Source organism: Molothrus aeneus, unplaced genomic scaffold (genome assembly GCF_037042795.1).
Source record: "Molothrus aeneus isolate 106 unplaced genomic scaffold, BPBGC_Maene_1.0 scaffold_134, whole genome shotgun sequence".
Lineage (NCBI taxonomy): Eukaryota > Metazoa > Chordata > Aves > Passeriformes > Icteridae > Molothrus > Molothrus aeneus.
This window is the reverse complement of record NW_027098797.1, coordinates 22,688-48,981: the sequence shown is the minus strand read 5'-3', so window position 1 is coordinate 48,981 and position 26,294 is coordinate 22,688. Positions and strand designations below refer to the sequence as shown.

At 56.6% G+C, this 26,294-nt stretch overlaps 1 protein-coding gene across 2 annotated transcripts; it reads left to right on the top strand.

Moving 5' to 3' along the window:
- The first annotated feature begins 265 nt into the window (after positions 1–265).
- On the top strand, positions 266–26,035 carry SRRT (serrate, RNA effector molecule). 2 transcript variants are annotated; one of them, XM_066569962.1, is made up of 20 exons: positions 266–382; positions 2,244–2,363; positions 2,863–2,988; positions 3,600–3,755; positions 5,365–5,553; positions 10,529–10,698; positions 11,879–12,048; positions 12,418–12,534; positions 13,079–13,175; positions 14,024–14,241; positions 15,240–15,301; positions 16,259–16,337; positions 17,897–18,145; positions 18,890–19,081; positions 19,628–19,781; positions 21,105–21,298; positions 21,958–22,117; positions 23,185–23,277; positions 24,590–24,695; positions 25,911–26,035. In XM_066569962.1, the coding sequence occupies exons 2-20, from the start codon at positions 2,245–2,247 to the stop codon at positions 25,984–25,986; spliced, it is 2,727 nt and encodes a 908-aa protein (XP_066426059.1). In that variant the 5' UTR covers positions 266–382; position 2,244; the 3' UTR covers positions 25,987–26,035. The 2 variants fall into 2 exon arrangements, with proteins under 2 accessions (XP_066426059.1, XP_066426058.1); XM_066569961.1 differs by lacking the exon at positions 266–382 and adding an exon at positions 494–574.
- The last annotated feature ends 259 nt before the right edge of the window (positions 26,036–26,294 follow it).

Sequence of the window (26,294 nt, the reverse complement as noted above, 5' to 3'; positions counted from 1 at the left end):
TGGGAGGGCACTGGGGGTGGGCACTGGCAAAATGGCGGCGTCCGTGAAGGCCTCAGAGCCGCTCTGCGCCTGCGCGGAGCCCGCCGACACAAAATGGCGGCCGCCCTGCGTCACGTGACACGGGCGGAGAAGATGGCGGCGCCCAGGGAGGGGCGGGGCCATCCCGCGCGCGGTAGCGGTGGTCAATGGGAAGGCGGCGGGTGCGCAGGCGCAGTCGGCGAGGCGCCATCTTCTCCCTTCAGGGACCATAGAGAGGAGCGCGGGCGGAGCGGCCCTCGCGACCATAGAGAGGAGCGGGGCCGCGGCGGCTGCAACGGCTCCTGAGAGCGCCCCGAGCTCCGCCCGCGGCCCCGGCGGTTCCTGCGCACCGGAGCGGCCCCAGGTGAGGCTCCGGCGGGCGCGTGGCAGCCCCAGAGGCGGCTCGGTCCTCCCCCCCGCCTCAACTCCCCCCTCTCCGCCGGCGCCATTTTGGCGGCGGCGGCGGCCCCGTGGACGTCTCTTCCGGCGGAAGCGGCGCGGGCCGGAAGCGAGCGGGCGGCGAGCGGCGCGCGCGGGGCCGGGAGCGCGCGGACAGGTCTGGGGGGGTGGGGGGTGTCTCCGCATGACGTCACGGAGATGGGCCGTGACGTCATAGAGGGGGTGCGATGGGGGTTCAGCACCCGGGGTTCGGGGGGGGGGGGGAGGCGGGGGGTCTGGGGGAGGCCGCAGAGCATCACGGGAGGGGCTCCGTGAGGGGCTGGGGGGGAGCCGGGGGTCTGGGCATGGGAACTGGGGGGTCCCGAGGGTCTGGGGGGGGCCTGGAAGGTCATGGGAGCGGAACTGGGGGGTCCCGGGGCTCTGGCGGTGGCACCGGGGGATCATGGGACGGAACTGGGGAGTCCCGGGGCTCTGGGGGGGATCCTGGGCGATGATAGGAGGGGATTTGGGGGCTCTGGGGGGGGGGCAGGGGAGCGTGGGAGCGCGATTTGGGGCGACCTGGGGTCACTGTGGGGGTCAGGGGTGTCCGGGGTGTCACTTTGGGGGTCACTTTGTGGCTCCGGGGTGTCCTTTTGGGGACGGTTTGTGAGTCTAGGAGTCATTGCGGGGGCAGTTTATGGGGCTGGGGGTCACTATGGGGGCAGTTCATGGGTCTGGGGGTCACTGTGGGGGCAGTTCATGGGTCTGGGGGTCACTGTGGGGGCAGTTTATGGGTCTGGGGGGTCACTGTGGGGGCAGTTTATGGGTCTAGGGGTCACTGTGGGGGCAGTTTATGGGTCTGGGGGTCACTGTGGGGGCAGTTTATGGGTCTGGGGGTCACTGTGGGGGCAGTTTATGGGTCTGGGGGTCACTGTGGGGGCAGTTCATGGGTCTGGGGGGTCACTGTGGGTGTTTGAGGTGTCACTGTGGGGTCAGGGGTGTCCAGGGGGTCACTCTGGGTGTCCCTTTGGGGACAGTTCATGGCTCTGGGGGTCACTCTGGGCGCTTGGGGACAGTTTGTGTGTCTGAGGGGTCACTTTGAGGGTCCCTTTGGGGTCACCCTGTGACCCCCGGTGTTGGGGTGGTCACTGTGGGGGTCAGTGCAGTGGTCACTGGGAGTCAGGGGTGTCCGGGTGGTCACTGTGTGGTCAGGGTGTCCGGGTGGTCACTGTGGGGTCAGGGGTGCCCTGGTGGTCACTGTGGGGTCAGGTCTGTCCGGGTGGTCACTGTGGGGTCACTTTGTGCCCTGGTGGTCACTGTGTGGTCACTTTGTGCCCTGGTGGTCACTGTGGGGTCACTTTGTGCCCTGGTGGTCACTGTGGCGGTCACTTTGTGCCCTGGTGGTCACTCTGGTGGTCACTTTGTGCCCTGGTGGTCACTGTGGCGGTCACTTTGTGCCCTGGTGGTCACTGTGGGGTCACTTTGTGCCCTGGTGGTCACTGTGTGGTCACTTTGTGCCCTGGTGGTCACTGTGGTGGTCACTTTGTGCCCTGGTGGTCACTGTGTGGTCACTTTGTGCCCTGGTGGTCACTGTGGGGTCACTTTGTGCCCTGGTGGTCACTGTGGCGGTCACTTTGTGCCCTGGCGGTCACTGTGGGGTCACTTTGTGCCCTGGTGGTCACTGTGGGGGTCACTTTGTGTCCGGGTGGTCACTGTGGTGGTCACTTTGTGCCCTGGTGGTCACTGTGGGGTCACTTTGTGCCCTGGTGGTCACTGTGGCGGTCACTTTGTGCCCTGGCGGTCACTGTGGGGTCAGTGACCCCGCGGTGACCCCTGTGTCCCCTCAGGATGGGTGACAGTGACGATGAGTACGACCGGCGGCGCAGGGACAAATTCCGGCGGGAGCGCAGCGACTACGAACGGTCCCGGGAGAGGGAGGAGAGGAGGAGGGACGACTGGAGCGACCGGTACTGGGGGCACTGGGGACACTGGGAGGGACTGGGGGCACTGGGGACACTGGGAGGGACTGGGGGCACTGGAGTGACCGGTACTGGGGATACTGGGGACACTGGGAGGGACTGGGAGGGACTGGGGGCACTGGGGATACTGGGAGGGACTGGGAGGGACTGGGGTACTGGGGATAGTGGGAGGGACTGGGAGCATTGGAGCGACCGGTACTGAGGATACTGGGAGGGACTGGAGAGGGACTGGGAGCACTGGGAGGGGTCCCTGGTTCCCAGTTTGCCCAGTACCGATACCGGGGGGGGTTCTGGGGGGTCCCTGGCTCCCAGTTGATCCCAGCTGAACCCAGTTTGCCCAGTACGGATACCGGGGGGGTTCTGGGGGGTCCCTGGCTCCTAAGTTGATCCCAGTTGAACCCAGTTTGCCCAGTACGGATACCGGGGGGGTTCTGGGGGGGTCCCTGGCTCCCAGTTGATCCCAGTTGAACCCAGTTTGCCCTCGCAGGGACTGGGAGCGGGGCCGGGAGCGCCGCAGCCGCGATTACCGGGACTACGACCGGACCCGGCGGGAGCGATTCTCCCCGCCCCGGCACGAGCTGAGCCCGCCGCAGAAACGGCTGCGCAGGGACTGGTGAGAGCCCCAAAACAGCCCAAATTCACCCCAAAATCACCCCAGATGAACCTCAAATACAGCCCAGAAACAGCTGCGCAGGGACTGGTGAGAGCCCCAAAACAGCCCAAATTCACCCCAAAATCACCCCAGATGAACCTCAAATACAGCCCAGAAACGGCTGCGCAGGGACTGGTGAGAGCCCCCAAAACAGCCCAAATTCACCCCAAAATCATCCAAAAACCACTCCCTGAGTGACCCCTGTCCCCTCTCCGGCCGCAGGGATGACCACAGCACTGACCCCTGACCCCTGAGTGACCCCTGAGTGACCCCCGAGTGACCCCTGAGTGACCCCTGTCCCCTCTCCGGCCTCAGGGATGACCACAGCACTGACCCCTGACCCCTGAGTGACCCCTGGGTGACCCCTGAGTGACCCCTGTCCCCTCTCCGGCCGCAGGGATGACCACAGCACTGACCCCTGACCCCTGAGTGACCCCTGAGTGACCCCTGAGTGACCCCTGTCCCCTCTCCGGCCGCAGGGATGACCACAGCACTGACCCCTGACCCCTGAGTGACCCCTGAGTGACCCCCGAGTGACCCCTGAGTGACCCCTGTCCCCTCTCCGGCCGCAGGGATGACCACAGCACTGACCCCTATCACGGCGGGTACGAGCTGCCCTACGGGGGGGGCGGCGCCGGCCCCACCTACGGCCCCCCCCAGGCGCCCTGGGGCCCCCACGAGATGCAGCAGCAGCTCCTGCAGCACCAGCTGCTGCCCATCCAGGCCAGGTGAGCCAAAATCCCCCGAATTCGCCCCAAAAACTGAGCTGGGGCGCCCCAAAAACCCCCCCAGAAAATCCCGAAATTCCCCGAGTTCCCTGAGCCCCCAAAATGCCCCAAACGGCCCCAAACGGCCCCAAAACCGTGCGGGGTCAGCACCAGCTGCTGCCCATCCAGGCCAGGTGAGCCAAAATCCCCCGAATTTGCCCCAAAAATTGAGCCCGGACACCCCAAAACCCCTGAGCCCCCGTAACGACCCCAAATTCTTCAGTAATTGCCCCAAAGTGCCCCATCGTGACCCCAAACCCTCGATAGTGACCCCAAATCACTGATAGGGACCCCAAACCCTCGGTAGAGACCCCAAACCCCCCAATATCCCCCGATATCGATCCCAAACCCCCCGATAATCTCCCAATAGTGCCCCCAAACCCCCCAAATCCCTGATAGTGACCCCAAACCCCCGATATTGATCCTAAAGCCCCCAATATCAACCCCAAACCCCCCAATAGTGACCCCAAACCCCCTGATATCCCCTGATAGTGACCCCAGACCCCCCAATATCAACCCCAAACCCTCCGATATTCCCTCATAGTGACCCCAGACCCCACAATATCCCCCAATAGTGACCCCAAATCCCCCGATAGTGATCCCAAAGCCCCCGATAGTGACCCCAAACCCCCTGATAGTGACCCCAAAGCCCCCGATATCGATCCCAAATCCCCGATATCGCCCCCAAATATCGCGATATCCCCCCAGGCTGGGCACCATTGCGGAGGTGGACCTGGGCGTGGCGCCCCCGGTGATGAAAATCCCCGATAGTGACCCCAAACCCCCGATATCGATCCCAAACCCCCCAATAGTGACCCCAAACCCCCTGATATCCCCTGATATCGATCCCAAACCCCCGATATTGATCCCAAATCCCCCAATATCGCCCCCAAATATCGCGATATCCCCCCCCAGGCTGGGCACCATTGCGGAGGTGGACCTGGGCATGGCGCCCCCGGTGATGAAAATCCCCGATATCGATCCCAAACCCCCGATATCGATCCCAAACCCCCGATATCGATCCCAAACCCCCGATATCGCCCCCAAATATCGCGATATCGCCCCCAAATATCGCGATATCCCCCCCAGGCTGGGCACCATCGCGGAGGTGGACCTGGGCATGGCGCCCCCGGTGATGAAAATCCCCGATACCGATCCCAAACCCCCGATATCGCCCCCAAATATCGCGATATCGCCCCCAAATATCGCGATATCCCCCCAGGCTGGGCACCATCGTGGAGGTGGACCTGGGCATGGCGCCCCCGGTGATGAAAATCCCCGATATCGATCCCAAACCCCCGATATCGATCCCAAACCCCCGATATCGCCCCCAAATATCGCGATATCGCCCCCAAATATCGCGATATCCCCCCCAGGCTGGGCACCATCGCGGAGGTGGACCTGGGCATGGCGCCCCCGGTGATGAAAATCCCCGATAGTGACCCCAAACCCCCGATATCGATCCCAAATCCCCCGATAGTGACCCCAAACCCCCTGATATCGATCCCAAACCCCCGATATTGATCCCAAATCCCCGATATCGCCCCCAAATATCGCGATATCCCCCCAGGCTGGGCACCATCGCGGAGGTGGACCTGGGCATGGCGCCCCCGGTGATGAAGAGCTTCAAGGAGTTCCTGCTGTCCCTGGACGACGCCGTGGACGAGACGGAGGCGGTGAAGCGCTACAACGACTACAAGCTGGACTTCCGGCGGCAGCAGCTGCAGGAGTTCTTCCTGGCGCACAAGGACGAGGAGTGGTACGTGCTGGAAGGGGGTTCCGGAACGTTCCGTGTCACTAGAGTGTCCTGGGAGACCCCAAAATTCCAATTTTGCACCCCAAAAATCCGGGCCCATGAGGAGCAGTGTGTGCCCCGAGGGGTTCCGGAACGTTCCGAGCCACAAACGTGTCCTGGGAGACCCCAAAAATTGTCCTGGAGACCCCAAAATTCCAATTCTGCGCCCCAAAATCCCCCCCAGACCCTCTCGACGGGGGAGTCCCCCCCCCACCCTGTGCCCTGTGGGGTCTCGGGCTCGGTTTGGGGCGGATTGGGGCAGTTTTGGGGTGGATTTGGGGTGAATTTGGGGCAGTTTTGGGGCAGTTTTGGGGTGGATTTCTGGGGTCTCTCCAGGTTTAACACTTTGCTTCTCCCCCAGTGCCCTTGGGGCAGTTTTGGGGTGAATTTGGGGTGAATTTGGGGTGCATTTTTGGGGTCTCTCCAAGTTTAACACTCACCTTATTTCAGCCGTCTCAGGGCAGTTTTGGGGTAATTTTGGGGTGGATTTTGGGGTGGATTTTGGGGTCTCTCCAGGTTTAAGGATTCCCTTATGTCAGCAGTCTCAGGGTTGGTTTTGGGGCAGTTTTAGGGCAATTTGGGGCAGTTTTGGGGTGGATTTTTGGGGTCTCTCCAGGTTTAACGCTTCCCTTCTCCCCAGCGCCCTCAGGGCAGTTTTGGGGCTGGGTTTGGGGCAGTTTTTTGGCAGTTTTGGGTTGGATTTTGGGTTGGATTTTGGGGTGGATTTTGGGGTCTCTCCAGGTTTAACGTTTCCCTTCTCTCAGTAATCTCGGGGCTGGATTTGGGGCAGTTTTGGGGTGGATTTTGGGATGGATTTTTGGGATTTTTGGGGTCTCTGCAGATTTAAGGCTTCCCTTCTCCCCCAGCGCCCTCGGGGCAGTTTTGGGGCAGTTTTGGGGCAGTTTTGGGGCAGTTTGGGGTAGATTTTGGGGCAGTTTTGGGGCAGTTTGGGGTAGATTTTGTGGCAGTTTGGGGGCGGTTTTGGGGCAGTTTTGGGGCAGTTTGGGGTAGATTTTGGGGCGGTTTTGGGGTAGATTTTGGGGCGTCTCCAGGATTAACGCTCCCCCAGTGCCCTCGGTGCAGTTTTGGGGCAGTTTTGGGGCAGTTTGGGGTAGATTTTGGGGCAGTTTTGGGGCAGTTTGGGGTAGATTTTGGGGCAGTTTTGGGGCAGTTTGGGGTGGATTTTGGGGCGTCTCCAGGATTAACGCTCCCACAGCGCCCTCGGGGCGGTTTCGGGGCGGTTTTGGGGCAGTTTTGGGGTGGTTTTGGGGTGAATTTTGTGTTTAACGCTTCCCTTCTCCCCCAGCGCCCTCGGGGCAGTTTTGGGGTAATTTTGGGGCAATTTTGGGGTGTGTTTTTGGGTTTAACGCTTCCTGTCTCCCCCAGCGCTTTCAGGGCAGTTTGGGGCAGTTTTGGGGTGTATTTTGGGGCAGTTTTGATGTACATTTTGGGGCAGTTTTGGGGCAGTTTCGGGGCAGTTTTGGGGTGTATTTTGGGGCAGTTTTGGGGCACATTTCGGGGCAGTTTTGGGGTAGATTTTGGGGCAGTTTTGGGGTGTATTTTGGGGCAGTTTTGACGTACATTTCGGGGCAGTTTTGGGGCACATTTTGGGGCAGTTTTGGGGCAGTTTCGGGGCAGTTTTGGGGTGTATTTTGGGGCAGTTTTGGGGCACATTTCGGGGCAGTTTTGGGGTGTATTTTGGGGCAGTTTTGCGGTATATTTTGGGGCAGTTTTGACGTACATTTCGGGGCAGTTTTGGGGCACATTTCGGGGCAGTTTTGGGGTAGATTTTGGGGCAGTTTTGGGGCGTATATTGGGGCAGTTTTGACGTACATTTCGGGGCAGTTTTGGGGCACATTTCGGGGCAGTTTTGGGGTGTATTTTGGGGCAGTTTTGGGGTGTATTTTGGGGCAGTTTTGAGGTGTATTTTGGGGCAGTTTTGGGGCACATTTTGGGGCAGTTTTGGGGCGTATTTCGGGGCAGTTTTGGGGTGGTTTCGGGGTCTGTTTCGGGTTTAACGCTTCCCTTCTCCCCCAGCACCCGAGGAGCCGCTCTGGAGCCGCCGGGCGGGGCAGGCAGAGAGGGCGGGGCCGCGCACAATGCGGCGAGGTCTCAGTGCAGGACGTAGCCAGGGACTTTTGTTGTTTTATTTTTTTGGGGGGGTTTGCCACAAAAAAAAAAAAAAAGCCAAAAAAAACCAGAAAACCAAAAAAAAAAAAAAAAACCCAAAAAGCCGCGGCCGATTTTTCGGGGTTTTTAAAAGCGCCGCAGTTTTCGGGGCCCGGCGGACGGCGACGCTCGCGGCGAGTGTAGGTATGAGCATCCCCCCCACGGGACACCTGACAACACCTGGGACACACCTGGAACCGCCCTCAGAGAGCCCCAGAACAGCCCAGAAACGCCCCAAAAGCACCCCGGGAACGCCAGCCCAAAATAGCCTAAAACAGCCCAAAATTGACCCAAAAGCACCCCGGGAACGCCAGCCCAAAATAGCCTAAAACAGCCCAAAAACGCCCCAAAAACACCCTGGAAACGCCAGCCCAAAATAGCCTAAAACAGCCCAAAATTGACCCAAAAGCACCCTGGAAACGCCATCCCAAAATAGCCTAAAACAGCCCAAAATTGACCCAAAAGCACCCCGGGAACGCCAGCCCAAAATAGCCTAAAACAGCCCAAAATTGACCCAAAAGCACCCCGGGAACGCCAGCCCAAAATAGCCTAAAACAGCCCAAAAACGCCCCAAAAACACCCCTGGAAACGCCCTCAAAATATCCTAAAACAGCCCAAAAACGCCCCAAAAACACCCTGGAAACGCCAGCCCAAAATAGCCTAAAACAGCCCAAAATTGACCCAAAAGCACCCCGGGAACGCCAGCCCAAAATAGCCTAAAACAGCCCAAAAACGCCCCAAAAACACCCCAGGAACGCCAGCCCAAAATGTCCAAAAACAGCCCAGAAATTGCCCCAAAAGCACCCTGAAAATGTCCTCAAAATATCCTAAAACAGCCCAAAAATTGCCCTAAAAACACCCCTGGAAACGCCCTCAAAATATTCTAAAACAGCCCAGAAACGCCCCAAAAACACCCCTGGAAACGCCAGCCCAAAATGTCCTAAAACAGCCCAAAATTGACCCAAAAACACCCCAGGAACCCCAGCCCAAAATGTCCTAAAATATCCCAGAAATTGCCCCAAAAGCACCCTGGAAATTCTCAAAATTTTGCTCAAAACAGCCCAGAACCAGCTAAAAATGATACTAAAATTCCCCTAAACTGCATCAAAATTGTGCCTAAACACTTTTTGGGTGGCTTTCCACAGTTTTTATCATATTTTTGAAATGATTCCAAAATATGATAAAAACTGTGGAAAGCCACCCAAAAACGTACCTGAAAACGCCCAGAAGCCTGCATTCGATGCGTGGTTAAAAACAGCCCCAAAAATGGAAAAAATCAGCACTAAAAGTGCCCCTGAAAACGTCTTGAAATGCCCCAAAAATGCAAAAACCGGCCCTAAAAGCATCTCTGAAAATATCCCAAAACGGCCCCAAAAATGCAAAAAACAGCCCTGAAAATGCCTCAAAGAACCCCCAAAAATGCAAAAACCGGCCCTAAAATGATCCTTGAAAACGTCTTGAAACACCCCAAATTCAGAGCCAAATTCAGACCCGAATTCAGAGCCAAATTCTCCCAAATTCAGAGCCAAATTCTCCCCAAATTTTCCCAAATTTGGACCCCATTTCAGACCCAAATTCTCCCAATTTCAGACCTGGTTTCAGACCCAAATTCTCCCCAAATTTAGACCCAAATTCTCCCAGTTTCAGACCCAAATTCTCCCAGGTTCAGACCCAAATTCTCCCCAAATTCAGACCCAAATTCAGACCCGAATTCTCCCCAAATTCTCTCAATTTCAGACCCAGTTTCAGACCCAAATTCTCCCCAAATTCTCCCAATTTCAGACCCGGTTTCAGACCGAATTTCAGACCCAAATTCTCCCCAAATTCAGACCCAAATTCAGACCCAAATTCTCCCCAAATTCTCCCAATTTCAGCCCCAATTTCAGTCCCAAACTCTCCCAATTTCAGACCCAAATTCTCCCAATTTCAGACCCAAATTCTCCCAATTTCAGACCCAAATTCTCCCAGTTTCAGCCCCAGTTTCAGCCCCGAATTCTCCCCAAATTCTCCCAATTTCAGCCCCAATTTCAGACCCAAATTCTCCCAGTTTCAGACCCAAATTCTCCCAATTTCAGCCCCAATTTCAGCCTCGAATTCTCCCAATTTCAGCCCCGAATTCTCCCAGTTTCAGCCCCAGTTTCAGCCTCGAATTCTCCCCAAATTCTCCCATTTTCAGCCCCAATTTCAGCCCCAAACTCTCCCATTTTCAGACCCAAATTCTCCCCAAATGTTCTCAAATTTAGACCCCATTTCAGCCCTGAATTCTCTCAATTTCAGCCCCGAATTCTCCCATTTTCAGCGCCAATTTCAGCCCCGAATTCTCCCAATTTCAGCCCCGAATTCTCCCCCATTTTCAGCCCCGAATTCTCCCATTTTCAGCCCCAATTTCTCCCCAAATTCTCCCAATTTCAGCCCCAAATTCTCCCAATTTCAGACCCAAATTCTCCCATTTTCAGACCCAAATTCTCCCCAAATTTTCTCAAATTTAGACCCCATTTCAGCCCTGAATTCTCCCAATTTCAGCCCCGAATTCTCCCATTTTCAGCCCCAATTTCTCCCCAAACTCTCCCATTTTCAGCCCCAATTTCAGCCCCGAATTCTCCCATTTTCAGCCCCAATTTCTCCCCAAACTCTCCCATTTCCAGCCCCAATTCGAGCCCCCTCCCCTCTCCCCTCTCCCCGCTCTCCCCCTGCCCGACCCCCCCCATTCCGGGGTCTCCCCTGCGCGCCCCCATCTCCGTCCCCCCCGTGTCTCTCGCCCCGATCCCAGGTTCCGCTCCAAGTACCACCCGGATGAGGCCGGGCGGCGGCAGCAGGAGGCGCAGGCGGCGCTCAGGAACCGCCTGGGGGTGTTCCTGTACCTGTGGGAGCACGGCTGGCTCGAGAACCTGCTGCTGGACATCGACCGCGCGCCGCAGATCGTCAAAACCCTCGATGCAGGTACCCCAAAAATATAAATATAAATATAAATATAGGTATAGGTATAGATATAGATATAGGTATAGATATAGATATCGAGAACCTGCTGCTGGACATCGACCGCGCGCCGCAGATCGTCAAAACCCTCGATGCAGGTAACCCCAAATAAATATAAATATAAATATAAATATAGGTATAGGTATAGATATAGATATAGGTATAGATATAGATATCGAGAACCTGCTGCTGGACATCGACCGCGCGCCGCAGATCGTCAAAACCCTCGATGCAGGTACCCCTGAAATAAATATAAATATAAATATAAATATAGGTATAGGTATAGATATAGATATAGGTATAGATATAGATATCGAGAACCTGCTGCTGGACATCGACCGCGCGCCCCAGATCGTCAAAACCCTCGATGCAGGTACCCCGAAAATAAATACAAAATAAATATAAATATAGGTATAGGTATAGATATGGATATAAATATCGAGAACCTGCTGCTGGACATCGACCGCGCGCCCCAGATCGTCAAAACCCTCGATGCAGGTACCCCTGAAATAAATATAAATATAAATATAAATATAAATATAGATATAGATATAGGTATAGATATAGATATAAATATCGAGAACCTGCTGCTGGACATCGACCGCGCGCCGCAGATCGTCAAAACCCTCAATGCAGGTACCCCAAAAATAAATATAAATGTAAATATAGATATAGATATAAATATAGATATAGGTATAGATATAGGTATAGATATAGACATAGATATAGATATAAATATCGAGAACCTGCTACTGGACATCGACCGCGCGCCCCAGATCGTCAAAACCCTCAATGCAGGTAACCCCCAAAAATAAATATAAATATAAAATAAATATAGATATATATAAACATAAATATAGATATAGATATAAATATAGGTATAAATATAGATATAAATGTAGGTATAAATATAAATATAAATATAAATATAAATATAAATATAAATATAAATATAAATATAGAGGACATCGACCGCGCCCCACAGATCGTCAAAACCCTGGACGCAGGTAACCCAAAAATAAAAATAAATATAAATATAAATGTAGATATAGATATAGATACAGATATAGATATAGATATAGCTATAGCTGTAGATACAGAGGACATCGAGCCCCATTTTTGCCGTTTTTCCCCGTTTTCCCAGCGGTGATCAAGATGGAGGGCGGCACGGAGCACGACCTGCGCATCCTGGAGCAGGAGGAGGAGGAGGAGCGCCCCGACAAGGCCGAAGGCCCCAAGAAGGAGGAGCCGAGGGCCCCGGAGCCGCCCGGGAAGGGCCCGGCCGAGCGCCCCGAGGGCGACGGCGGCGCCAAGGTCGGGGGTTCTGGGGGTCCCCGGGGGATTTTGGGGGATTTTGGGGGTCCCCGGGGGATTTTGGGGGGTGCCTTTGGTCCTTGGGGTCTTCCTTGGGGGATTTTGGGGGTCCTTGGGGTCTTCCTTGGGGTCCTCATGGGGATTTGGGGGTCCTTGGGGGATTTTGGGGTTCCCTGTGGGGATTTTTGGGTCCCTTTGGTCCTTGGGGTCCCCTTGGGGAATTTTGGGGTCCCTTTTGCCCCCTGGGGTGTTTTTTGGGGTCTGTTTTGGGCTCTTTTAAGGCTTTTTGGGGTCCCTTTTGCCCCTGGGGTGTTTTTTGGGGGGCTCTTTTGGGGTCCCCTTTGACCCCCCCCCCCAATCTCCCCACAGGCCGAAGGGGCGGAGCCGGGGGCGGAGCCTGCATCAGGGGCGGGGCCAGAGGAGGAGGAGGAGGGGCCAGACAAGGGGCCCAAGGCTGAGGAAGGCGACAAGGAGGGCGGGGCCAAGGTCAGCGACCACGCCCCCAAGTGACCACACCCCACAAAGCTCCGCCCCTACCATTGCCTCAGGGAGGCGGATGAAGCCACGCCCCTTTGTGTTAGCCACACCCCTTTTATAACAAGCCACACCCCTTTCTATGAAGCAATGTTTTCTGTGAGCCACACCCCTTTCTACCAGGCCACACCCCTTTCTGCTAAGCCCCACCTCCCCAATAGCCCCTCCCCATGGAAAGCCCCGCCTCTCTACACAAACCACGCCCCTTTCTACCAGGCCACACCCCTCTCTGTTAGCCACACCCCTTTCTGCTAAGCCCCACCTCCCCAATAGCGCCTCCCCATGGAAAGCCCCGCCTCTCTACACAAACCACGCCCCTTTATGCGCTCCTCCCCTTCAATCAATCCCCCACATAGGCCCCTCCCACCCTCATTAAGTCCCTTCAGCCCCTCCCCTTTCTCTATGGCCACCCAGCCCCGCCCCTTTGGCCAAGCCCCGCCCCTTTGTTCGAGCCCCGCCCCTTTGTTCGAGCCCCGCCCTCTGGCGCCCCCTGCAGGCGCGGCCGCGTCAGCGCAGCCGGGACAGCGAGGACGGGGACAGCGACAGCGGGGACAGCGAGGGGACCCAGGGGACACGGAGAGAGCCCGGGAAGGGTGAGGGGGGACACTGGGGACACTGGGGGGACATTGGGGGGACATTGGGGACATTGGGGGGACATTGGGGGGACATTGGGGACAGCGAGGGGACATTGGGGACAGTGAGGGGACACTGGGGACAGCGACAGCGGGGACAGCGAGGGGACCCAGGGGACACGGAGAGAGCCCGGGAAGGGTGAGGGGGGACCCTGGGGGGACACTGGGGACAGTGAGGGGACCCTGGGGACATTGGGGACATTGGGGACACGGGGAGAGCCCGGGAAAGGTGAGGGGGGACACTGGGGGGACACTGGGGACATTGGGGGGACATTGGGGACATTGGGGGGACACTGGGGACAGCGACAGCGGGGACAGCGAGGGGACCCAGGGGACACGGAGAGAGCCCGGGAAGGGTGAGGGGGGACACTGGGGGGACATTGGGGACATTGGGGACATTGGGGGGACATTGGGGGGACACTGGGGACAGCAGGGACAATGGGGCGCGGAGGGGGGGGGCACGGTCAGGGGCTCTGTGGGGTCCTTGAGGGAACTTTGGGGACAAATCAGGGGGGTTTGGGGTCTCTGGGTGGGTTTGCTGAATTTGGGGTCTCTGGGTGGGGTTTGGTGATTTTGGGGTCTCTGGGTTGAGTTTGGTGAATTTGGGGTCTCTGGGTGGGGTTTTGGGGTGTTTTGAGGTGGGTTTTGGGGTGTTTGGGGTCTCTGAGGGTCTGTTTGGGGTATTTTGAGGTGGGTTTTGGGGTGTTTGGGGTCTCTGGTTGGGTTTGGTGATTTTGGGGTCTCTGGGTGTGGGGGGGGCTCCGTTTCTGGGCCCCCCCCCCCCCCCATGACCCCCCTGCCCCCCCCAGAGGAGCCCAAGGAGGACAAAGCCCCCCCCGAGGAGGCGGCCGGGACCCCTCCCCCCGCGGGCGGCGCCCCCTCCCCCCCTGCCCCCCCCAAGGCCAAGGAGGGGCCGGGGGGGGCCCCGGGGGGGGGTCCCGAGGCCCGGCCGAGACCCCTGCACAAAACGTGCTCGTTGTTCATGAGGAACATCGCCCCCAACATCGCCCAGGCCGAGATCGTGGCGGTGAGAAACGGCCCCAGGACCCCCAAAAACCCCAAAAACCGCCCCAAAAACCCCAAAAACCGCCCCAAAAACCCCAAAAACCACCCCAAAAACCCCAAAAACCACCCCAAAAACCGCCCTGAAAACCCCTGTTCCAAACGTGCTCGTTGTTCATGAGGAACATCGCCCCCAACATCGCCCAGGCCGAGATCGTGGCGGTGAGAAACGGCCCAAAAACGGCTCTGGGACCCCCAAAAACGGCTCCGGGACCCCAAAAAACCCCAAAAACCGCCCCAAAAACCCCAAAAACCACCCCAAAAACCGCCCTGAAAACCCTTGTTCCAAACGTGCTCGTTGTTCATGAGGAACATCGCCCCCAACATCGCCCAGGCCGAGATCGTGGCGGTGAGAAACGGCCCAAAAACGGCCCCGGGACCCCCAAAAACGGCTCTGGGACCCCCAAAAACCCCAAAAACCACCCCAAAAACCCCAAAAACCGCCCCAAAAACCCCAAAAACCCCAAAGGACCCGGCAAATTTCCCCCCAAAAATCCCCAAAAAACCCCAAAGGGCCCCCCAAAACCCCCCTGGACCCCCCAAAATGCCCCAAAATCCCCCTGAACCCCCCAAAATCCCCCCCAAAAAAACCCCAAAAACCCCAAAGTAGCCGGCAAATTCCCCCAAAAAACCCAAAGAGCCCCCCAAAAACACCCTGGGACCCCCCAAAATCCCCCTGAACCCCCCCAAAATCCCCCAAAATCCCCCTGAACCCCCCCAAAATCCCCCAAAATCCCCCTGAACCCCACAAAATGCCCCCAAAAACCCCCCAAAATGCCCCCAAAAACCCCAAAGGACCCACCAAAATCCCCCCCAAAAAACCACCAAAAACCCCAAAGGAGCCGGCAAATTCCCCCCCAAAAAACCCCAAATTCTCCCAAAATCCCCCTGAACCCCCCAAAATGCCCCAAAATGCCCCAAATTCCCCCAAAATGCCCCAAACCCCACCCTCTGTGCCCCCAGCTGTGCAAGCGCTACCCCGGGTTCATGCGCGTGGCGCTGTCGGAGCCGCAGCCCGAGAGGAGGTGAGGCCGCTTTGGGGCAAATTCGGGGGAATTTGGGGCTTTTTGGGGCTTTTTGGGGGGGTTTGGGGTCACCCCGGGGGGATTTCAGGAGGTGAGGGCGTTTTGGGGCAAATTCGGGGCTTTTTGGGGCTTTTTGGGGGGGTTTGGGGTCACCCCGGGGGGATTTCAGGAGGTGAGGGCGTTTCGGGGCAAATTCGGGGGAATTTGGGGCTTTTTGGGGGAGTTTGGGGGGGTATGGGGTCACCCCAGGGGGGTTCAGGAGGTGAGGGCGCTTTGGGGCAAATTCGGGGGAATTTGGGGCTTTTTGGGGCTTTTTGGGGGGGTTTGGGGTCACCCCGGGGGGGGGTCAGGAGGTGAGGCTGCTTTGGGGCAAATTCGGGGGATTTTGGGGCTTTTTGGGGGGGATTGGGGTCACCCCGGGGAGGTTCAAGAGAGGCTGGGTGGGTTTTGGGGTGGATTTTGGGTGAAATTTTGGGGATTTTGGGGCTCATAGGAATTTTTTCTCCCAGGTTCTTCAGGAGGGGCTGGGCGGGTTTTGGGGTGGATTTTGGGTGTAATTTTGGGGATTTTGGGGCTCACAGTGGGATTTTTTCTCTCAGGTTTTCGAGGATGGGCTGGGCGGGTTTTGGGGTGGATTTTGGGTGTAATTTTGGGGATTTTGGGGCTCACAGTGGGATTTTTCCCTCTCAGGTTTTCAGGAGGCGCTGGGTGGGTTTGGGGTGGATTTTGGGTGTAATTTTGGGGATTTTGGGGCTCACAGTGGGATTTTTTCTCTCAGGTTTTCGAGGATGGGCTGGGCGGGTTTTGGGGTGGATTTTGGGTGTAATTTTGGGGATTTTGGGGCTCACAGTGGGATTTTTCCCTCTCAGGTTTTCAGGAGGCGCTGGGTGGGTTTGGGGTGGATTTTGGGTGAAATTTTGGGGTTTTTGGGGCTCACAGTGGGATTTTTTCTTCCAGGTTCTTCAGGAGGGGCTGGGTCACCTTCGACCGCAGCGTGAACATCAAGGAGATTTGCTGGAGCCTGCAGAACATCCGGGTGCGTTTTGGGGCAAATTCCGTGGATTTGGGAGCCGCTCGTGGGTTCTGGGGCGTCCTTGGTGGATTTTGGGGCGATCCTGATGGATTTTGGGTGATCCTGATGGATTTTGGGGTGATCCTGATGGATTTTGGGGTGGTTCCGATGGATTTTGGGGCGATCCTGATGGATTTTGGGGTGATCCTGATGGATTTGGGGTGATCCTGATGGATTTTGGGGTGGTTCCGATGGATTTTGGGGCGATCCTGATGGATTTTGGGGTGGTTCTGATGGATTTTGGGGCGATCCTGATGGATTTTGGGGTGGTTCTGATGGATTTTGGGGCGATCCTGATGGATTTTGGGGTGGTTCCGATGGATTTTGGGGCGATCCTGATGGATTTTGGGGTGATTCCGATGGATTTTGGGGTGGTTCTGATGGATTTTGGGGTGGTTCCGATGGATTTTGGGGTGGTTCTGATGGATTTTGGGGCGATCCTGATGGATTTTGGGGCGATCCTGATGGATTTGGGGTGGTTCTGATGGATTTTGGGGCGATCCCGATGGATTTTGGGGCGATCCTGATGGATTTTGGGGTGATCCTGATGGATTTTGGGGTGGTTCCGATGGATTTTGGGGTGATCCTGATGGATTTTGGGGTGATCCTGATGGATTTTGGGGTGGTTCCGATGGATTTTGGGGTGATCCTGATGGATTTTGGGGCGATTCCGATGGATTTTGGGGTGATCCTGATGGATTTTGGGGCGATTCCGATGGATTTTGGGGCGGTTCTGATGGATTTTGGGGTGATTCTGATGGATTTTGGGGTGATTCCGATGGATTTTGGGGCGGTTCTGATGGATTTTGGGGTGATTCTGATGGATTTTTGTGATTTTCAGCTCCATGAGCGTGAGCTGAGCCCTGCCATGACCCGGGCTGGGTTTTGGGGTGATTTTGGGGTGATTTTGATGGATTTTGGAGCAGCTTTGATGGATTTTGGGGTGATTCCGATGGATTCTGGTGCGATCCTGATGAAGTTTGGGGAGATTCTCATGGATTTTTGGTGTTTTCCAGCTCCGTGAGTGCGAGCTGAGCCCCGGCGTGAACCGGGACCGGACGCGGCGCGTGCGCAACGTCTCGGGGCTGGGTTTTTGGGATAATTTGATGGATTTTGGGGATATTTTGATGGATTTTTGGGATATTTTGATGGATTTTAGGGACATTTTGATGGATTTTGATGGGGTTTTTTGTGCCGTTTTCGGTGTTTTCCAGCTCCGTGAGTGCGAGCTGAGCCCCGGCGTGAACCGGGACCTGACCGGGCATGTGCACAGTGTCTCAGGGCCGGGTTTTTGGTTATTTTAATGAATTTTAGGGATATTTTGATGGATTTTAGGGACATTTTGATGGATTTTGATGGGGTTTTTTGTGCCGTTTTCGGTGTTTTCCAGCTCCGTGAGTGCGAGCTCAGCCCGGGACCTGACGCGGCGCGTGCGCAGCCTCTCAGGGCTGGGTTTTAATGGATTTTTGGGATAATTTGATGGATTTTGATGGCGTTTTTGTGCCGTTTCCGGTGTTTTCCAGCTCCGTGAGTGCGAGCTGAGCCCCGGCGTGAACCGGGACCTGACGCGGCGCGTGCGCAACGTCTCGGGGCTCACCCAGCACCGCCCCATCGTGCGCCACGACATCAAGCTGGCCGCGCGCCTGGTGCAGGCCCTGGACGCCCGCGCGCGCCTCTGGAGCCCCCCCGGGGCCACCGCCGGGGACGGGGACGCGGCCGGGGGGGACACGGGCGGGGGGGACGGCGAGGCCCCGCCCACCACCGAGCCCGGGGTGAGACACGGGGGGGGGGGGGCACCAATGGGGGGGCACCAATGGGGGGGGACAGCAATGGGGGGTGGGGACAGCAATGGGGGGGGACAGCAATGGGGGGGGGACACAGGGGGGGACACAAGGGGACACCAATGGGGACACAGAGGGACAGCAAGGGGGGACACAGGGACACCAAGGGACCCCCAGTGTCCCCAATGCTGTCGCCAATGTCCCCAATGTCCCCAGGCACAGAACCTGGTGCTGTGGCACATCACAGATGATGTCTCCATTGTCCCCAGTGTCCCCAATGCTGTCCCCAATGCCGTCCCCAGGCGCAGAACCCGGTGCTGCGGCACATCCTCAATGCTGTCCCCATTGTCCCCAATGCTGTCCCCAATGCTGTCCCCAATGCTGTCCCCAATGCCGTCCCCAGGCGCAGAACCCGGTGCTGCGGCACATCACGGATGATGTCTCCAGTGTCCCCAATGCTGTCCCCAATGCTGTCCCCAGGCCCAGAACCCCGTGCTGCGGCACATCCTCAATGATGTCCCCAATGCTGTCCCCAATGCTGTCCCCAATGCTGTCCCCAATGCTGTCCCCAGGCCCAGAACCCGGTGCTGCGGCACATCACGGATGATGTCCCCAATGTCCCCAATGTCCCCAATGCTGTCCCCAATGCCGTCCCCAATGCTGTCCCCAGGCGCAGAACCCGGTGCTGCGGCACATCACGGGTGATGTCCCCAATGTCCCCAATGCCGTCCCCAGGCGCAGAACCCGGTGCTGCGGCACATCACGGATTACCTGATCGAGGAGGTGAGCGCCGAGGAGGAGGAGCTGCTGGGGCAGGGCCAGGCCCAGGGGCAGGGCCAGGCCCAGGGCGCGGCCCCGGCCGAGGACGCCGCGCGCGAGACCAACCCGGCCGAGGTCACCGTGGAGCGCGACGAGAAGCTGCTCAAGGTGCGTCCCCGGGGTCCCTAAAATGTCCCCAAAGTGTCTTCAAAAGTGTCCCCAGGGTGTCCCCAGAGTGTCCCCAATGTGTCCCCAGGGTGTCCCTAAAATGTCCCCAAAGTACCTTCAAGAGTGTCCCCATGGTGTCCCCAGGGTGTCCCCAAGGTGTCCCCAAAGTGTTCCCAGAGTGTCCCTAAAGCATCTCCAGGGTATCCTCAGAGTGTCCCCAAAGTGTCCCCAATGTCCCCAAAGTGTCCCCAAAGTGTCCCCAATGTCCCCAATTGTCCCCTCAATGTCCCCAGTGTCCCCTCAGTGTCCCCTCAGTGTCCCCTCAATGTCCCCAATGTCCCCCCAATGTCCCCAGTGTCCCCAGTTGTCCCCATTGTCCCCAATTGTCCCCCAGGTGCTGGACCGCCTCCTGCTCTACCTGCGCATCGTGCACTGTCCCCTCAGTGTCCCCTCAGTGTCCCCAATGTCCCCAATGTCCCCTCAGTGTCCCCTCAGTGTCCCCAATGTCCCCCCAATGTCCCCTCAGTGTCCCCAATGTCCCCCCAGGTGCTGGACCGCCTCCTGCTCTACCTGCGCATCGTGCACTCGGTCGATTACTACAACACCTCCGAGTACCCCAACGAGGACGAGATGCCCAACAGGTGCGGGATCATCCACGTGCGGGGCCCGCTGCCGCCCAACCGCGTCTCCCACGGCGAAGGTGAGCCCCAAAATCCCCCAAATTCACCCCAAAAACCAGCCCAGAACCACCCCGATCCCAACCGCGTCTCCCACGGCGAAGGTGAGCCCCAAAATCCCCCAAATTCACCCCAAAAACCAGCCCAGAACCACCCCGATCCCAACCGCGTGTCCCACGGCCAAGGTGAGCCAAAAAACCCCAAAATAACCCCAAAAACCAGCCCAGAACCACCCCGAACCCAACCGCGTGTCCCACGGCCAAGGTGAGCCAAAAAGCCCGAATTCACCCCAAAAATCAACCCTAAAACCCCCCAAACCCAACCGCATGTCCCACAGCGAAGGTGAGCCAAAAAACCCCAAAATTCACCCCAAAATCCCCCAAATTCACCCCAAAACCTGTCCCCCGGTGTCCAAGTGGCAGCGCGGCTTTGAGGTCCCAATATCCCATTTTTACCCCATTTATCTCAGTTTTATGGGGATTTTTTGGGGTTTTTTGGGGTTTTCAGGTTTTTTTGGGGTTTTTGGGTTTTTTGTCACTCTCGGTTGACCCCGTGTCCCTTTTATGGGGTTTTTTCGGGGTTTTTTTTGGGGTTTTTGGGGTTTTGTCACTCTCGGTGACCCCGTGTCCCTTTTATGGGGTTTTTTTGGGGTTTTTTTTGGGGTTTTTGGGTTTTTGGTCACTCTCGGTGTCCCCATGTCCCTTTTATGGGGTTTTTTTGGGGTTTTTTTTGGGGTTTTTGGGTTTTTGGTCACTCTCGGTGTCCTGTGTCCCTTTTATGGGGTTTTTTCGGGGTTTTTTTGGGGGTTTTTTGGGTTTTTGGTCACTCTCGGTGTCCCAGTGTCCGAGTGGCAGCGCGGGTTCGAGGCGCGCCTGGCCCCGGCTCTGTCCCCGAGGAGGAGGCGCAGTTTCATGGGGATTTTTTTGGGGTTTTTCGGGGTTTTTTGGGGTTTTTGGGTTTTTGGTCACTCTCGGTGTCCCCTGTCCCAGTGTCCGAGTGGCAGCGCGGGTTCAAGGCCCCAATATCCCATTTTTACTCCATTTATGTCAGTTTTATGGGGAGTTTTTGGGTTTTTTTTGCGGGGTTTTTTCGGGGTTTTTTTTGGGGTTTTTGGGTTTTTGGTCACTCTCGGTGTCCCCTGTCCCAGTGTCCGAGTGGCAGCGCGGGTTCGAGGCGCGCCTGGCCCCGCTCCTGGCCGGGCCCGGCTCCGTCCCTGAGGAGGAGGCGCAGTTTCATGGGGATTTTGGGGGTTTTTGCGGGGATTTTGGGGATTTTTGCGGGGATTTTGGGGATTTTTTTGGGGTTTTTTTTGGGTTTTTGGTCACTCTCGGTGTCCCCTGTCCCAGTGTCCGAGTGGCAGCGCGGGTTCGAGGCCCGTCTGGCCCCGCTCCTGGCCGGGCCCGGCTCCGTCCCCGAGGAGGAGGCGCAGCGCCTCGGCCGCAAGGACCCCGAGCAGGAGCTGGAGAAATTCGTGAGCGCCAACACCCAGGAGCTGGGCAAGGACAAGTGGCTGTGCCCCCTCAGCGGCAAGAAGTTCAAGGTGGGCACATTGGGGACATTGGGGACACCTTGGGGACACCTTGGGGACATTGGGGACATTGGGGACAGACAGGGCACACCCAGGAGCTGGGCAAGGACAAGTGGCTGTGCCCCCTCAGCGGCAAGAAATTCAAGGTGGGCACATTGGGGACACCTTGGGGACATTGGGGACAGCCTGGGGACACCCTGGGGACATTGGGGACATTGGGGACAGACAGGGCACACCCAGGAGCTGGGCAAGGACAAGTGGCTGTGCCCCCTCAGCGGCAAGAAATTCAAGGTGGGGACATTGGGGACACCCTGGGGACATTGGGGACACCTTGGGGACACCCTGGGGACATTGGGGACACCTTGGGGACATTGGGGACACCTTGGGGACATCCTCGGGGTCATTGGTACCATTGGGGACAGACAGGGCACACCCAGGAGCTGGGCAAGGACAAGTGGCTGTGCCCCCTCAGCGGCAAGAAGTTCAAGGTGGGCACATTGGGGACATTGGGGACACCTTGGGGACACCCTGGGGACATTGGAGGGGTGATGTCCCCATTCCTGTCAGTGTCCCCAATGTCCCCTGCTGTCCCCAATGTCCCCAATGTCCCCAATCCTGTCAGTGTCCCCAATGTCCCCTGCTGTCCCCAATGGTGTCCCCAATGTCCCCAGGGCCCCGAGTTCGTGCGCAAGCACATCTTCAACAAGCACGGGGACAAGATGGGCGCCGTGCGCAAGGAGGTTTTGTTCTTCAACAATTTCCTGATGGACCCGAAGCGCCCGGCCCTGCCCGAGGGGGGCAAGGGGGGCCCTGCGGGGGGACCCAACGCAGGTGGGTGTCACCCGTGTGTCACCTGTGTGTCACCTGTGCCATCACCTGTGCCATCTGTGCCATCCCTGTGTCACCTGAATGTCACCTGTGTCACCTGTCACCTGTGCTATCACCTGTGTGTCACCTGTGTGTCACCTGTGTGTCACCTGTGTCACCGGTGTGTCACCTGAGTGTCACCTGTGTCACCTGTGCCATCACCTGTGTGTCACCTGTGTCACCTGTGTGTCACCTGTGTCACCTGTGTCACCTGAGTGTCACCTGTGTCACCTGTGTGTCACCTGTGCCATCACCTGTGCCATCTGTGCCATCCCTGTGTCACCTGAATGTCACCTGTGTCACCTGTCACCTGTGCTATCACCTGTGTGTCACCTGTGTGTCACCTGTGTCACCGGTGTGTCACCTGAGTGTCACCTGTGTCACCTGTGCCATCACCTGTGTGTCACCTGTGTCACCTGTGTGTCACCTGTGTCACCTGTGTCACCTGTGTGTCACCTGTGTGTCACCTGAATGTCACCTGTGTGTCACCTGTGTGTCACCTGTGCCATCACCTGTGTGTCACCTGTGTCACCTGTGTGTCACCTGTGTCACCTGTGTCACCTGAGTGTCACCTGTGTCACCTGTCACCTGTGCTATCACCTGTGTGTCACCTGTGTCACCGGTGTGTCACCTGTGTGTCACCTGTGTCACCTGTGTGTCACCTGTGTGTCACCTGAGTGTCACCTGTGCCATCTGTGCCATCCCTGTGTCACCTGAATGTCACCTGTGTCACCTGTCACCTGTGTGTCACCTGTGTCATCTGTCACCTGTGTGTCACCTGTGTGTCACCTGTGCCATCACCTGTGCCATCTGTGCCATCCCTGTGTCACCTGAATGTCACCTGTGTCACCTGTCACCTGTGCTATCACCTGTGTCACCTGTGTCACCTGTGCTATCACCTGTGTGTCACCTGTGTGTCACCTGTGTGTCACCTGTGCCATCACCTGTGTGTCACCTGTGTGACCCCTGTGTGACCCCTGTGTGACCCCTGAGTGACCCCTGAGTGACCCCTGTTTGCCCTCTGACCCCAGGTCTGACCCCGGGGGGGCTCCCGTACCCCCCCCAGTCCCCCCAGGGGCTGATGCCCTACGGGACCCCCCGGCCGCCCATGCTGGGATACGGAGGTACCGGAACGGGGCGAAAACGGGCAAAAACGGGCAAAAATGGGGGAAATTGGGCAAAAACGGGGGAAATTGGGCAAAAACGGGCGAAATTGGGCAAAAACGGGCGAAAACTGGGGGAAATTGGGCAAAACTGGGGGAAATTGAGCAAAAACGGGCGAAATTGGGCAAAAATGGGCAAAAATGGGCAAAAACGGGCGAAATTGGGCAAAAACGGGGGAAATTGGGCAAAAACGGGCAAAAACGGGCGAAATTGGGCGAAAACGGGCAAAACTGGGGGAAATTGGGCAAAAACGGGCAAAAACGGGCGAAATTGGGCAAAAACGGGCGAAATTGGGCAAAAACGGGCAAAAATGGGCGAAAATGGGGGAAATTGGGCAAAAATGGGCGAAATTGGGCAAAAACGGGCAAAAACTGGGGGAAATTGGGCAAAAATGGGCAAAAACGGGCGAAATTGGGGGAAATTGGGGGATTTGGGGGGAAATTGGGGGATTTTTGGGAGGACTTTGGGGGCTTTTGGGAGGGTCTGGGGGGAGTTTGGGGGGGATTTGGTGGGGTTGGGGAATTTGGAGGGAATTTTGGGGGAGTTTGGGGGGGAATTTTGGGAGGAATTTGGGGGATTTTGGGTGGATTTGGGGAGGATTTTGGGAGGAATTTGGGGGGATTTTGGGGGAGTTTGGGGGGATTTCGGGAGGGATTTGGGGGGAATTTCGGGAGGAGATTCTGGGAGGAATTTGGGGGGGATTTTGGGAGGGATTTTGGGGGGATTTGGGGGGATTTGGGGAGGAATTTGGGGGGATTTTGGGGGCATTTGGGGGGGATTTTGGGAGGGATTTTGGAGAATTTGGGGAGGAGATTTTGGGAGGAATTTGGGGCAGATTCGGGGAAAATTTCGGGTGATTCGGGGTGGTTTTGGGGATTTGGCGAGAGCAGAGGGGGATATGGGGAGCTTTGGGGTAAGATTGAGGAAAACTGGGATTTGGGGGGGATTTTGGGGAGGTTTGGGAGGATTTTGGGTGCGTTTTGGGGGGAAATTTCGGGTGTATTTTAGGGAATATTTTTGGGATATTTTGGGGGATATTTTTGGGATATTTTTGGGATATTTTTGGGATATATTTTGGGATAATTTTGGGATATTTTGGGATATTTTTGGTATATATTTTGGGATATATTTTGGGATAATTTTGGGATTTTTTGGGATATTTTTGGGATATATTTTGGGATATTTTTGGGATATTTTTTGGGATATTTTGGATGGGGTTTTTTTTGACATTTCGGACGCTTTTGGGCGTTTTTAACCCCTTCTTTTCCGCAGGATCCCACCCGTACCCCCCCGGGCCCTACGGGGGTCGCGGCAGCTACGAAACCTTCAGGGGGCAGGGGGGGGCCGGGGGGGGGTACCTGAACAAACCCCGCAGCAGGTGAGGAACGGGGACCCCAAAAACGGGCACGGGGACCCCAAAAACGGGCACGGGGACCCCAAAAACGGGCACGGGGACCCCGGAAACGGGCACGGGGACCCCGGAAATGGGATTGGGGACCCCAAAAACGGGATTGGGGACCCCGGAAATGGGGGGGTGGGAAATGTGGGGTCCGGGTCCCTTTTTGGGGTGGATTTTGGGTGTTTTGGGGTGGATTTTGGGGTGGATTTCAGGGTGTGTTTTGGGTGATTTTGGGGCCATATTTTGGTTTATTTTGGGCCGGATCTTGGGGCTGTATTTTGGCTGATTTTGGGCCGGATTTTGGGGCTGTATTTTGGGTGATTTTGGGCTGGTTTTGGCTGATTTTGGGCCGGATTTTGGGGCTGTATTTTGGGTGATTTTGGGCTGGTTTTGGCTGATTTTGGCCTTTATTTTGGGGTTGTATTTGGGGTGATTTTGGGATGTATTTTGGGCCGTATTTGGGGTATTTTTGAGCTGTATTTTGGGTTGTATTTCAGGGTGTATTTTGGGTGATTTTGGGGCCATATTTTGGTTGCTGTTGGGCTGGTTTTGGCTGATTTTGGGGCTGTGTTTTGGGTGATTTTGGGGCTGTGTTTTGGGTGTATTTGGGCTGTATTTTGGGACCATATTTTGGTTGATTTTGGGCTGGATTTTGGGGCCATATTTTGGGTGTATTTTGGCTGATTTTGGGACTGTATTTTGGGTGTATTTGGGCTGTATTTGGGGCCGTGTTTTGGGTGTATTTTGGGTGATTTTGGGGCTGTATTTTGGGTGTATTTGGGCTGTATTTGGGGCCGTATTTTGGGCTGTGTTTTGGGTGATTTTGGGGCTGTGTTTTGGGTGATTTTGGGGCTGTATTTTGGGTGTATTTGGGCTGTGTTTTGGGTGATTTTGGGGCCATATTTTGGGTGATTTTGGGGCTGTATTTTGGGTGTATTTGGGCCGTATTTTGGGTGTATTTGGGCTGTATTTGGGGCCGTATTTTGGGCTGTATTTTGGGTGATTTTGGGGCTGTATTTTGGGTGTATTTGGGCCGTATTTTGGGTGATTTTGGGGCTGTATTTGGGGCCGTGTTTTGGGTGTATTTTGGGTGATTTTGGTGCCGTATTTTGGGTGATTTTGGGGCTGTATTTTGGGTGTATTTTGGCTGCTTTTAGCACATTTTCGGGCTCTCATTTGCGTTTCCTGCCCCAGGATGGTGCGGGGCGACCCCCGGGCCATCGTCGAGTACCGGGACCTGGACGCCCCCGAGGACGTCGATTTCTTCTGACCCTCCCCCACCCGGGCCCCCCTTTTGATACGGCCCCGCCCCTCCCCCCTTTGTACGGCCCCGCCCCCAACCCCCCCCAAAAATCCCCAAAATTCCCCCAATAAAGAGGCCCCACCCACCCCGGGACTCGGCGCCTTCTTGGGGGAGTTTTGGGGCAGTTTTGGGTTCATTTCAGGGTTTTGGGGGAAATTCTGGGGCGGTTTTGGCTGAATTTTGGGGATTTTGGGGCAGTGCTGGGTGAATCTTGGGTGAGTTTTTGGTTAATTTTGGGGATTCTGGGGAAAATTTGGGGCTTTTGAGGCACTTTC